The sequence below is a fragment of the Urtica dioica genome, chromosome 8 (assembly GCF_054948205.1).
Source record: "Urtica dioica subsp. dioica isolate 48M chromosome 8, U.dioica_male_clone48M_v1_H2, whole genome shotgun sequence".
In the NCBI taxonomy this organism is placed as follows: domain Eukaryota; kingdom Viridiplantae; phylum Streptophyta; class Magnoliopsida; order Rosales; family Urticaceae; genus Urtica; species Urtica dioica.
Window position 1 is genome coordinate 25,652,269 of NC_142763.1, and position 13,708 is coordinate 25,665,976.

Below are 13,708 nucleotides of genomic sequence, written 5' to 3' on the forward strand. Positions count from 1 at the left end.
AAGGATTACAACCTTTATTGAGAAATCAAGGTCGAGGGACACAGGTAAAGTGAGACTGCCGGGTTTCTTTTTGCCTCTTCAAATTTGGGCATTCGAGTCTTTTCCCATCCTCTCGGAGCAAAAAGTCTGCCACAAAGTCTCCGACACGGTCATTCCTCTCATGCTCCGATGGAAATCTACATTTAAGGTTTCTGCACTAAAGATGCGAGAAATCGATTTCTCAAGCTCGTAGGTAAATCTAGTAACATGTGCTTTGATTAATGTATCACCATTGTTTACTCATCATGTTCTTGAATTAATGTACTAAATTGTTTACATTCCACTTCGCTCATCCACTGTGACGGCGAAAGCAAAAGTTGTCGAAAGTCGTGAAAAAAGTCAATGAAATCCACTGTGGCAGCGAAAGAAGCCTCGAAGGTATCACCGACGAGTAATGACAAGAAGTCAGATCCTCATCCTCGCTTTTATTATTCTACAATTTCACTATATCACCTCTGAATCCATATTTGCATATAAAATACATCAGTCAGATCCTCATCCTCTCTTTTACTTGTCCAACTTCCGAATCAAGAAGCCTTTTAACAAACAATCTTTATATTCTCTTATATTCCGTATTTTCACTTTCATAGGCACTGTGTTAACAATATTGTGCGCCACAACTCTTATTGAATCAGCCATTGCGTGTCACCAACCTCAATTTGGAAAGAAATGAACAATAAAGAAAAAGAACAGAAAAAAAAAAACAAGCAATCCTTGGGATGAATTAAGCTGCCACGAGAAGTTTAAGCAATTCGAGAATCTTGTCGTCTAAGTCGAACTTGATATCCTTCTTGTCCCGACCAATTTTAACGTACTCCTCGAATCTCTCCTTCAAATCCTCTGGAAGGTTTGTGGTACTTTGCCACCCCAAAAACTCCTTTGCAGCTCTCGGCTCCGCATAGAAATGCTGCAAAACCACACACACACAACATCATTAAGCTTTTCTGTTAGGTTATGTAGCGAACCAATCACGTACAAATATAAATTTTGATGAATGGTCAACGTTTTGTTAATTTTGCGAAGTAGCCATTAACAGAAATTAACTTAGAAACGTCAGATTCAGTAACTGTATTTGAAACATTAGTTAAATAGCAATGTTAACATTTCAACAACTTTCAAGTGGCCTAATCTGTTGTATATTTTTCTAATACAAAGAAGAAGAAAAAATGTAGACAAAATTTATTACCATGTTACGAAACGGAAAAGCTTTCTTGGCATCAGATCCGATAGCTTTCGGGTCGTAATGGATGATGCTGACATGGCGACCGGCAGCTTTTGCACAGAGCTTGGCCATGCCGTCCAAAGTCACGGCACGGTCACTCACGCAGTTGAAAATGTTGCCACTCGCGGCCTCGGGCTTCTCCACGGCCACAGAAAGCATGGAAGCCAAGTCCCGGACATGAGATATGTTCGTCAATTGCATCCCCGAGCCCGGGATCAGGATCGGCCTATCCCTCACAATACCTGCTTTTTACACCCAAAAAATATTAAAGAAAAGATTAAGAGATTTATAACTGATTAAGCCTATTCAAACTTAAGAATTTCATTTTGTCATATGTTTGTGATTTTTTTTATTTCTAGTTATTCTGCTTACGTGGCACATGATTTATACCATTTTTAATCTTATTAATTAGTTAATATAATTTATTTTCGAACTCAAGAAAATTCAATTTATTATTCAAAATCCTTAATTATTAGAATTTCACTTCTCTCTCTCTTTTCACATTTTTTAGCCATGAAAAGAGGTCAAGAACATTAAAATCGCAATTAATAGTCGTTAATAATTGTTAACAAGTTTCTATTTTAAGTAACAGTCGGTAATAACTGTTAATATGTTTTTGGTTTTTAGTTCAAGAAACCTATTAACAGTAATTATTGACTATTAAGCGTGATATTTTTTTTTACCGTCGTCATGACTAAAAATGTAACGAAGAGACAGCGCATCTATGTATAGATAAATTATTTTAATTTATTTTTAGCAGAGAATAAAAAAAATAAAGGTAATTCTATCTTATTGCATCAAGTATTAATATTGACTAATTACTAAATATTATTAAAACATTGCCTAAAAAGCTAATAACAGCGCCAACAGATTGATCTTACAACATTTAATTAATTTTTGGACTTACGGTCGAAGAACGATTCCTCGCAGTCTTTGTTGTTTCCGGACCCAATCATGTACTGTGGACAAAACACCGTCCATGACCAGAAAGCCTCCGCGATATACTTCTCAACCGCCACGTGGCTCGCGTCGCCTTTCACTACATCCTATAATTAAATAAATAAAACAGAATCATTTCACGAAAACTCAGAAAGGGATCAAGAAATATTAATCACAATTGTACCCCTTCAACATGAGGAAGCTCATCGGCGGGCTTGTAGATTCCGGCGCTGCTGATGTACATAAACTGCTTCACTTCGGAGCTTTTGGCCCAATCTATCACTGGCCTAATATTCAAAAGGCACCAAATTAATCAAGCACTTTGCTAATTAATTAAGCTCTGTTTGGTTACATAAAGGTTTTTCAAGAGAAAGATGACCTAACAGTGTCCAAATCCTTGCCATTGTTGTCCAACACCACATCGAACGCCGCTCCGGCGAAGACCCCCCCTACCTCCGCCGGATTTCCCCACACAGTCTCTCCTCCGGCGCTCACTATCTCCTGAACAACCATATAATTGAGTCAATTGAGGTCAAACTCGGTCAACGCATCAACGAGAGCGAGAGAGAGTGTTAGCGATATAGCTAGAGAGAGAGTGTTTGGATCTAATGAATAAACGAGACTTCATTGATACCGAATATTGAACACGAGGACAGTATTTATAGCTATCGTATTAACGAAGAATAAACGACAACGACTGAACTTAGAGCTAAACGACACGAGACTGCAGTGAGTAGAGAAACTACAAGTCGTTTCTCTACTTAGCACTAACAGCCCCCCGCAAGCCGAGCGTGGAGAGAGACTCAACGCGAAGCTTGGAGCGCAAGACAGGAAATTGAAGGCTGGAGATGGGCTTGGTGAGAACGTCAGCCGTCTGATCAATGGCAGGAACATGACGCACCTCGAGCTGACGTTGAAGAACCTTGTCTCGCACGAAATAGAGGTCAATTTCCATGTGCTTGGTCCGGGCGTGAAGGACCGGATTCGCAGCGATCTGGACAGTGCTCAGGTTGTCACACCAGAGAACTGGCCGGCGAGGAGAGACGTGACCCAGCTCATGGAGAAGAGACTGAACCCACGTAATCTCTGAGACAAGGCCAGCCAGGCTACGAAACTCTGCTTCAGCAGTCGAGCGAGAAATGGTGTGTTGCTTGCGTGACGACCAAGCAACCAAATTGGCACCCAGAAAAACGCAGAAACCTGAGGTGGATTTACGGTCGTCACAATCAGAAGCCCAGTCAGCATCACTGAACCCTGATAATGCCAGATCAGATACTGGTTGACGCCGAATGAGAAGACCAAACTCAACTGTGCCAGCGATGTAACGCAGAATTCTCTTGACAGCTTTCCAGTGATAAACAAGAGGCCGTTGCATGAATTGGCAAACCTTGTTGACAGGGAAGGAAATTTCAGGCCTGGTGATGGTCAGATATTGCAGAGCACCCACAACACTCCGATATAGAGATGGAGAGTCAAACTCATCGTGACCATAGGCAGTGAGGGTGATCCCAGAAGCCATGGGAGAAGCCATGCCCTTTGCAGTTTGCATGTTCACCCTGGTCAATAGGTCGCGTGCATACTTCGTCTGAGACAGTAATAAACCAGCAGTAGGCACATCAGTGACTTGTAGTCCAAGGAAGTAGCTCAATGCACCTAGATCTTTGAGAGCAAACTGAGCATGGAGATGGCGAACTAGAGCCTCAAGAGCTACATTGCAACTGCTCACAACCAGGATATCATCCACCTAGACAAGGACATACTGAGTGAGATGTGGTGACACCTTGATGAAAAGAGATTGGTCACTCTTGGCTGAACTGAAACCAGCTTTGAGCAGGACTAGATGCAATTTCTCGAACCAGGCACGAGGCGCCTGTTTAAGCTCGTACAAGGATTTGTGTAGCCGACACACCAAATTAGGAGATGAAGAATCTACAAACCCCTCAGGTTGTTGCAGATAAACCTCCTCCTTCAGATCACCATTCAAAAACGCATTGTTGACATCCAACTGGCGTATAGACCAACCTTTTGCCAAGGCCAGGGTGAGAACAACACGAATAGACGTCTGCTTAACCACAGGACTAAAGGTCTCATGGAAGTCAAAACCAGCAACTTGTTTGAATCCTTTTGCCACAAACCTGGCCTTGTGCTTGTTCAGTGTGCCATCAGAGTTCTGTTTGAGCTTGAACACCCACTTGCTACCAATAGCCTTTCTATCCTTGGGAAGCGGGACAAGGCTCCATGTGTGGTTCCTGAGTAAGGCCAGATATTCATCTGTCATGGCCTGTTTCCATGCCTCAGATGCCAAGGCTTCTGAAACAGACTCGGGCTCTTTAGCTGCCAGCAGGGCCTTAGGCTTAAAAATGCCATTCTTCCCACGAGTGATCATAGGATGAGTCGAGTGTGGGACTGGAGAGAGATTGGCAGGGAGTGAGGGTGAGGAAGAGGGTGGTGGAGATGGCAGTGAGGTTGAGGAGGATGAGTCTGAGACAGGTGAGTGTGAGGATGTAAGCGAGCTAGGTGAGGCTGAGGATATAGGAGGGCTAGGTGAGGCTGAGGATGTAGGAGGGCTAGGTGAGGTTGAGGATGTAGAAGAGCTAGGTGAGGCTGAGGATGTAGAGGGTGTGACTAGTGGATGGACAGTATGTTCAAGAGGATTAAGTACTGGGAGTGGGGGATTAAGGTTGGCTGGGCTAGAGGATAGAGAAGATGAGGGTGTGGGAAATAAAGTGGAATAAGGGAAGGATGTCTCATTAAAGACTACATCACGAGATATGAAGACTCTATTTGTGGAATCAAGACACTTGTACCCCTTGTGGTTCAGGCTGTAACCCAGAAAAATGCATGGTTTGGATCGAAAATCTAGTTTATGAGTATTGTAGGGGCGAGTGTTTGGGAAACATTCACAGCCAAAGACCTTCAGCTGAGTGTAGGTTGGTTTGTTGTGGAACAAAGTTTCAAGGGGTGTAGCCATGTGAAGAACAGGTGTTGGCAATCTGTTTATCAGAAAAACAGCTGTTCTGAATGCCTCATCCCAGAACTTTATTGGTATCATTGCTTGAGCTAAGAGTGTCAGTCCTGTTTCCACAATTTGCTGATGTTTTCTGTCAGCAAGTCCATTTTGTTGGTGTGAGTGTGGACAGGAGTTTCTGTGGACTATGCCTTGGGAGTGAAGAAAACCAGTGAATGGCCTATACTCACCACCCCAATCTAACTGCACTGCTAGGATTTTGTGTCCAAGTTGTAATTCAACATGTTTCTGAAACAACTTGAACGTTGGGAGTGCATCTGATTTTTGTCTCAACAAATAGATCCAAGTATACCTAGAGTAGGCGTCAATGAAATGTATATAGTACTTGTATCCACTTGCGGAATGGCATGGTGCGGGTCCCCATAGGTCAGTGTGAATGAGTTCAAGAGGTTTTGTGTATTTTGTTTCAGATGAGGGATAAGGACTCTTATGAATTTTGCCTAAGCAACAAGCTGAACAAAAAAAGTCTGTATTGACATAAGGCACTTGACATTGATGTAAAACAGTTTGAACAATTTTCTTAGAGGGATGAGCTAGACGTTTGTGCCAAACATCAAAGGAATTATTACAAGTAGGTTTGAAACTGGACACGTTTATATTGAGAGGACATGACAGACTAGAGAGAGTAGCTTGTGTCTGAGCTGATGTAGAATGACTTGAAGTAGTATTAGGCATAGCAGGCTTGACACTTGACTCTTGCTTGGCTAGGAGACTTGACTTGACTTGGCTTGACTTGACTTGACTTGACTTAACTTGACTTGACTTGGCGAGAGGTAACTGACTTCTATCGAACACATAGAGTCCATTGTGGAGATGACCTAGCATCGGAACACTCCTAGTAGCCTGATCTTTAACAAGAAAAAAGTTTGAATGGAATTCAAAAAATGCATTATTATCTGCACAAAACTTAGACACGCTAAGAAGATTTTTTGTGATTTGAGGAACATGAAGAAGCTGGTCTAGGACAAGAGATTTTCTGTGGTCAGGTGTTGAAAAGAAAGAGCAACCTATGTGAGAGATTTGGAGACCCATACCATTGCCAAGTAGCACTTTCTCGGAGCCTGTGAACTCTTGCTTCATCGTTAGGTTATCTTCAGTGGAAGTGATGTGATTGGTAGCGCCAGAGTCAGGATACCAGTTGTAGTCATAGGACGTGGATGGTGTCGCGAGCATAGCAGCTGGTGAGAAGTCACTCTGAGGGAGCTCATAACTGTCATCGGAGCCAAGATTGTACTGAGGCTCTATGAAGACTTCTTCACCAAACTCAGCGAGGTGTCCTTGAGCTTCATGAACGTCTTGTAGCTGGCTTGGACCAGAGAAGTTCTGATCAAACCTGTAGAAGCACGAGGTTACCAGATGTCCAGTTTTTCCACACAGTTGGCACTGGATCCGTCCACGACCAAACGATCCACGACCTCGAGGAGCAAACGAGCGACCAGTGGTGAATGATTGAGCATTGCTGTAGCCGCCGCGATGATAATTCTGACCACGCTGAGAGTAGTGTCCTCCTCGATTGAGTTGAGCTCCATTGTAGTATTGACCACGGCCAGATCCATAACCACGACCTCTGTTCCAGTTGGAATTGAGGTTGTATTGAGCTACATTGGCCATAGGAGCTTCAGATTGACCTAGACTTTGTGATTTCTTCTCAATTCTGCTTTCCTGAGCGAGCAGAAGAGATTCAACATCGACAACTGAGACTGGATCAAGTCTAGTGTCCATGTTCATAACAAAATTCTCATATTCTTCAGGTAATCCATTGAAGATTGCTTCAATGTGATCCTTAGCTCTGAATTCTTCTCCAACCATGGCGAGTAAGTCCACTAGATTGCGAATCTTGAGCAGATACTCATCTATGGATAGAGATCCTTTCTTCAAACCGTTCAATTGAGACTTGAACTGTGAGACTTTAGCTCTCACTTGTGACGCAAAGTACGACCTCAATGTACTCCAGATCTGAGCTGAGGTGTCACATGAAATCACTCGCGACAACAGGCTTTCACTCATCGATGCCATGAGCCACGAGATTATGAGCTGATCTTGTCGATCCCAAGCAACAAACGCCGGATTTACAACTCCGAGCTCTCGATTTCGTTCATTGGTGAATTCTGGTGGTGGAGTAACTTCAACAAGAAGAAATCTCTGCAAATTGTGACCTCGCAATGTCGCAAAGACTTGCTTCCTCCAGACGATGTAATTGTTCGAATCCAGCTTCGTCGCAATTGGATGCGCGAAGGTAACAAACTGTGCTGCATTGTTATCCATCTAAAAAAAACAGAGGATCAAGATCAGAGGACAACGATCGAAGAAGACGAAGATCGACGATCAGGCGTCAAACGAGAGAAGCTCTGATACCATGTTAGCGATATAGCTAGAGAGAGAGAGTGTTTGGATCTAATGAATAAACGAGACTTCATTGATATCGAATATTGAACACGAGGACAGTATTTATAGCTATCGTATTAACGAAGAATAAACGACAACGACTGAACTTAGAGCTAAACGACACGAGACTGTAGTGAGTAGAGAAACTACAAGTCGTTTCTCTACTTAGCACTAACAGAGAGAGAGAGAGTAATAGCTGAGAATCTGCTGAACGGAGGCTTGTTCATCTTGTCGGAGGCTTGATCGCCGACGGTGAGGACGGTGACGTGGTGGCCGGAGGAGAGGAGCTCCTAGGCGAAGTAGAAGCCGATCACGGCATGGCCGCCGCTGTTGGTGTTGACGATCAGCACATTCTTCTTCTCGGCGGTCGCTGTGATGGCGGCGAAGGACGAAAACGACGGTGGTGCGACGAGAGGGCGACGCGTGGCGGCGAGGAGGGAGGAAGAAGCGGCGGCGAAGGAGGAGGATAGAGAGAAGGAATTAGGGCGGAGAAGAGAGACAAGCCGATTGGCATTGGTGGTTGACGGAGTTTTGGAGGAGAAAGAGTGGAAGAGGACAGTGGATGATGAGGAAGATAGAGTCGCCATTTTTTCTGAGTGCGTTAGAGCCAACAGTTCCTATTTCTTCTAGATAAAGGTATCGTTTCTTCACTTCTTCTTTTTCTTTTTCTTTTTTCCTTTATTTATTAAAACTAAAACTAAATGAAATCACATTTAGCACAAACAAAATGTCTATATTGAATATATTGCTTGATGAAAAAAATAAAATAAAAGGTGTTATGTTCTAATGAAATATTTTTCTAAATAGTCATTTAAATCTAAATAATTAGTGAAATAGTTGACATTTTAATTTTTTAGCAAAATAGTCTAGTTTCCGTTATCCTTTGCAACATAGTCTAATTTTCCGTTTATTACCAAAATAGTCTAGTTGACATTTTAAGAGTTTCACATTGTCTATAAAAACTTTTGACACTGTTTATTATTTTTTATTGATACTTTATATAACGTATTTGTCACGTTATGTAGTTTTATTTTTTTTATATTTTAGTTAGTATATTAATCATTTTAAATCTATTTTAACCATTTTGTAAATTATTAGTTTATATTTAATATTTAACAATAGAAGACTTATATATACTTAAGAAAATGAAAATGGGTCAAATGTTTATTATAAAAATGAAGAAAGCAGATAAAAAAATATATATTGTTAATTTTCTCGAACACAAAACAAATAGCACGTTCTTTCAGAATTATTTTACCAACATTCTTCGAAAAAGATTCAATTAAAGACAATTATTTGAACTTTTTCAAGACCTTAGTATATTATATAAAAAAAGGAGAATTCCAGTATATAATTAAACTCTCTCCCTCTCTCTCTCTTTACGATTCCCTAATGGCAGCTTCTCTAGAGACACCGTCACCGATCCTCCTCAACAAGGTAATCTCTATCCAAAGTGTCTCTCTTCTTCTTGTCCTTTGTCATTCACTGATCTTCGTTTCTCATGCCTCAACTGTGCAGGACTCAGTTGGGTCTCAAGTCTTCAGCCCATTTCAGATAAGAGATTCTGGAGCGCCCTCCGAACCCGAATCGACGTGCTTCTCGAGGAACGCAGCTCTAAGCCCGACGATGATCGCAAAAATTCCACACACCCCGTTTGCACCGCCACCCAGATCGTTAGCTCTCTCAACTATGCCTTCCTCAGACTCTCTTTTTTTTTCTCTCTCTTTCTCTCTCTCTCTCTCTCTCTCTCTCTCTCTCTCTCTCTCTCTCTCTCTCTTTATTCATGGATATGTATGAATAGAGTGTCGGAGATTCATCATCGGGGCGAACGAAAAGATCGAAAGAAGACGCGCTGCTTTTGATGAGAGGGTTCGACTCGGTCGCTCAAACACTGTCTCAGCTCTCCAGCAATTTGGACACCGCACTTCAGGTTGAGTCTCAAGTTATATATATCTCTCCTATATTATAAGTACGCATCCTTATTTACTGTTCACCTTATTTTGTCATTTTGATCTTGATCTAAGTTTCATTTTGATCTTGATTTCGAACTTTGTATAGGGAGCCAATGATCTAGCAAAACCGCCGAGGCTATCAGAGCTGTTCCATGACGGTCTGAAGAGGCAAGATAGCAAAGAAGTGGACGAGATAGAGGAACCGAATAATGCTGGAGTGAAGAGGAAATATGACAGCAGCCATTGCTCGGAGGAACAAAGAGACGACTCGAAGAGCGAGAAAGAGCAAGAATCAGTAGACGGCAAGCTCAAGAAAGCAAAAAATGTTGATTTTTCCTTTAACCTTTTGTAAATAATATCAAATACTTCGTCAGCGGTGGTTGGTTGATTAATTGATTGATTGAATTGTCTAAACTTGTTGAACCAGCTTGCGGTTTCCATGGCCGCGAAAGCATCGTCGTTGGCGAGGGAACTCAAGTTCATAACATCGGATCTGGGGTTCGTGCAAGAGCGGTGCTCGCTCCTCGAGGAAGAGAACAGAAGACTCAGGGGACGGCATCGATAAAGGAATGAGACCCGAAGAAGACGATCTGGTAAAACGAAAAAAACCATAACTTTGCAAACTGTTCCTTTATTTTTTTTTTCTCGGTTTCTTTTGTTGAGCGGTGTGTTTGGTGATGGTGGCAGGTGAGGCTTCAACTCGAGGCGTTGCTGGGCGAGAAATCGAGGCTGGCGAACGAGAACGCGACTCTGGTGAGGGAAAACCAATGCCTGAACCAGCTTGTGGGGAGTATCACCAGTTGACTTCTCAGGACTTCACTTTAGTCCCTGACACCGATTACGAGCAAGTTATGCAGGGAATGTGTTTAGACTTCTCATCTCCGCCACCGCCGCCACGAATTCCGGAGGCCGACAAGGAGACCGAAGACACTGCCGAGTGCTTTCAAACACCTTCCAATCATCTCCATGGATGATTGCGCTAAGCTATTTAATCGAGTTTATTTCGTACGTTTTTTGGTGTAAAATAACAATCTTTTGTTATTAAGTCACGCATTTTAACAAACAGATGAACTGCATTATTTTTCCTAAAAGAACAATACAACACAGAAGAGAACAAACCGATGGGTTTGGTCATCATCGCGGCCGTGAGGCCTTGTCCTTCTCGATCTGAGCGACGAGCTTCTCGACGGCGGATTCGACGGCGTCTCGGCCGCCGATGAGGAGGCGCGTGACGACCTCCGGATCGGTCTCGAATCGCGCGTGGTCGAACTCCTTGCGGGCGTTCTCTCGGAGGACGTCGCGCCACGTCACGCCCTGGGGGTTTGGCCAGACGAAGTAGCGAGTGGCTCGGAGGACGTCGCGGTAGAGGCTCAGGGCCTCCCTTCGGGTGCTCGTGAGTCGCCGCCGAGTCGAGGACTCGTCGTCGTCTCCGTCGCCGGAGGGTTTGCGTTTCTCCTTCGCGAGGTGGCGATCGAGGAGCTCCTCCACGGTGTCCGGTCCTTCGTGGAAAAATCGCCGCTGGGACATCACCGTCGCGACGGCGTTCCGACGAGTGGCGTGAAGCGATAGGCGTAATAGCTGCTTCGTCGTGGTTGTCATTGTCATCAGGCGGTGGGGATCGAGACCGTCGATTGCGAGGAATTCTTCAAAAAAAAAATTATTCGTTTACACCAAATGACGTTAATGCCCACACTTCTGAAAAAGAAGAAAGAGATCCATGACGTGTTGAGTTTGAATTCAGCGGTAGTACATCTCACTCTTTCAAAAGTTTAAACTTACGAAGATCCTATGCTAAAATGAAAAAAAGATAAACTTGCAAACCGTAGTTCAGAGATAAATTAGAACCAAGTAGTGTATGTCATCAAACCTTACATGTTATTAGTGTATGTCATCAAACCTTACATGTTATTAGTGTATGTCATCAAACCTAGTGACACGAAACACTAAAATGGTAAGATTGTACCTCTGAATAATGTGGCATCGGTTTCTTCTTTGAGAACATATCTTGGGACGCCCTAAAACGCTCATAGTAATATTATTATGCATTTACAAATCAAAACTATAAAAACCTAAAAATATACATACCCAATTGAAATGCGATATAATTGCATTGCGATACCTAAGAGCACAGTCTAATAGATCATCGTATTTAGTGGTTGGATCATAATCTCTTACCATAAAAATGGTTAAACTGGTTGCATGTTTAAGCAACACCAACTATGAGAAATCCACCAATCCATATATGATGAGTGAACAATTAAAGTTGTGTATCATAGTCAATGGCTAAATATGGATAACGGAAATTCTGCATCGTGGACTCCAAAAATATGAGTCGCAGATTTCTAGCGACGCATCAATGGTGGCTCTGTGTAAGAGACTTTCTCGCATTGTTTGAGTGTGGTCAACATTGGCAGACACTAGTAAGTTCTTACTTGAAGCGACAAGAGAAACCCTAAGATGTTGACCTTCGACTTTGTAGGGTCTTCTTTCTTTCCTACCTTGAACTTTTTTCATGACATATTATTATGAATAAATTAATAAATTACATGTCAGATTATCCTATAAATGCATGTCGAATTGGTTCAAGTCATCGACCAGCTTAATGAAATATGTTTAGTATCCTTACTTTGAGGAGGACATTGACGAGAAAGTTAAGTAGTATAAAAACTTCACATGCTTTATTGCATCACCCAATCGAGCTTAGGACCTCGTGCTGATTAAAGGAGTCATTACAGAAGAATGTAGATGTACAAATTGCTCTCCATCACATCTACGTCATAATCGAACCCTTCATAGTTTTTGACGAAGATGCTTTTTCATTTGAATATTATTACAAAAGACTCATTTTCATTTATTGCCCAATGTGTCCGAAAGTCGATTCATCTACGTGTATTTGTTTCTTTGTTGATTCATATATTCCTAATATAATTGACGTTTTAGAATATATATATATATATAATATATATATATATATATAATATATATATATATATATATATATAAACATACAAAAAAATCTGAAATTTAATATATTTGCTGATAACTTGTTCTCTTATTACCTAAGTTAGGCTCAACCTTTAAAAAAAAAAAAAAAAGAAGATAATGCTACGTCTAAAATTAAGTAAGCAAAATAGAGATTTCTAAAGCCATGTGATCAAAATCATCAAATAATTACTGTTGACGTGAGAAACCACACTAAAGCAGTCACGACAAATTTATGAAAAGAAATGGGTCGATTTAGATTTGTAAATGAGCCTCAATTCTCCGTGACAAGACTAAATTGAAACTCTTGACAAATTAGACGTTAAACAAGGACGAAAAGCAGAATATAAAGTAAGCTCGGAATTGTTTGTATTATGATCACTCAAAACAGTACAAAGGTGTTAACTTGAAGATAAGAATTAAAAGATTGAAAATGAAAGTAATGTGTCCGACATGGGCTTGATCGTCATATATTTATTATAGTATGGAAGGTGAGGTTGCGAGCTCCAGATTGCAGGAGACACGTCGTGTGTCAGTTGGGACTCACTGCTACGTCTTGGGACACTTGTTATTGGAGACTTATTCATATTAGGAGCAGTTACGGATCGACCGGGTTGACGGATTTCGTATCTCCGAATCTTTGGGGAGCGGTTATCTCGAATTGACATTTGAATCTTCTGACGGGCTGACGTAATTTCTGAACCCGTTAACAACGAATACATGGTTTGGGCCCAATTTTTTTGTACTGAGCCAAATCTCTCTCTCTTGTTAGATTGAGAACGAAGTCCAACATCATCGATTGTTAGCAATATTGTATTAATATTGACGTAAATAAAATAAGACAAGTTGCATGGGAAGAAAATACACGTAAAATAATTACAAATAAACCGGCTAAACCTTAGAATCGGAAAACAGATCGAAAAATTAGTCGAGGCCCGTTGGACGGTCTCCTTGAAGCTTTTTATCGCCCTCCCACGGATGTTGGAATACTTGAGCGAAAGCCTCCCAGGATACAACGACTAGCAGAGGCAAGCTTAGCACCAATACACTTGACTCTCGGCGAACTAGGACATGAGCGAAACTATCACCACGACAAAGCAAAAGAGAAGAATTTCTGAGGAAGAGAGAGCTCGGGAACAGTGGGGAAATAATGGAATTCGT

The 13,708-nt window shown here is 41.8% G+C and overlaps 2 protein-coding genes and 2 pseudogenes across 4 annotated transcripts; 1 reads left to right on the forward strand and 3 right to left on the reverse strand.

Annotated features, from left to right (window-relative positions):
* Positions 1 to 463: 463 nt before the first annotated feature.
* LOC149388655 (chloroplast stem-loop binding protein of 41 kDa a, chloroplastic-like) lies at positions 464 to 1,508 on the reverse strand. Its single transcript, XM_089623934.1, has 2 exons — positions 1,226 to 1,508; positions 464 to 946 (listed from the first exon to the last, which is right to left on the reverse strand). The coding sequence occupies exons 1-2, from the start codon at positions 1,460 to 1,462 to the stop codon at positions 764 to 766; spliced, it is 420 nt and encodes a 139-aa protein (XP_089480060.1). The 5' UTR covers positions 1,463 to 1,508; the 3' UTR covers positions 464 to 763.
* A 643-nt stretch (positions 1,509 to 2,151) lies between these two features.
* LOC149388656 (chloroplast stem-loop binding protein of 41 kDa a, chloroplastic-like) lies at positions 2,152 to 8,200 on the reverse strand (annotated as a pseudogene). The gene is made up of 4 exons (XR_016300649.1): positions 7,811 to 8,200; positions 2,580 to 2,701; positions 2,385 to 2,487; positions 2,152 to 2,307 (listed from the first exon to the last, which is right to left on the reverse strand). The product of XR_016300649.1 is annotated as a chloroplast stem-loop binding protein of 41 kDa a, chloroplastic-like (transcript).
* Positions 8,201 to 8,977: 777 nt separating this feature from the next.
* Positions 8,978 to 10,539, forward strand: LOC149388657 (uncharacterized; annotated as a pseudogene). The gene is made up of 6 exons (XR_016300650.1): positions 8,978 to 9,083; positions 9,158 to 9,286; positions 9,415 to 9,543; positions 9,672 to 9,890; positions 9,993 to 10,158; positions 10,253 to 10,539. The product of XR_016300650.1 is annotated as an uncharacterized LOC149388657 (transcript).
* Positions 10,540 to 10,615: 76 nt separating this feature from the next.
* Positions 10,616 to 11,322, reverse strand: LOC149388658 (uncharacterized). Its single transcript, XM_089623780.1, has one exon. It carries the CDS (start codon positions 11,168 to 11,170, stop codon positions 10,700 to 10,702), a length of 471 nt encoding a protein of 156 aa, XP_089479906.1. The 5' UTR covers positions 11,171 to 11,322; the 3' UTR covers positions 10,616 to 10,699.
* Between the last annotated feature and the right edge of the window lie 2,386 nt (positions 11,323 to 13,708).

Bases quoted from the DNA above. Each gene is read 5' to 3' on its own strand.
- LOC149388655 (XM_089623934.1), bottom strand. From the start codon at position 1,462: ATGCAATTGACGAACATATCTCATGTCCGGGACTTGGCTTCCATGCTT. The intron at 947-1,225 runs GTAATAAATTTT...GTGGTTTTGCAG, and splicing joins CTTTTCCGTTTCGTAACATG to CATTTCTATGCGGAGCCGAG.
- LOC149388658 (XM_089623780.1), bottom strand. From the start codon at position 11,170: ATGACAATGACAACCACGACGAAGCAGCTATTACGCCTATCGCTTCAC.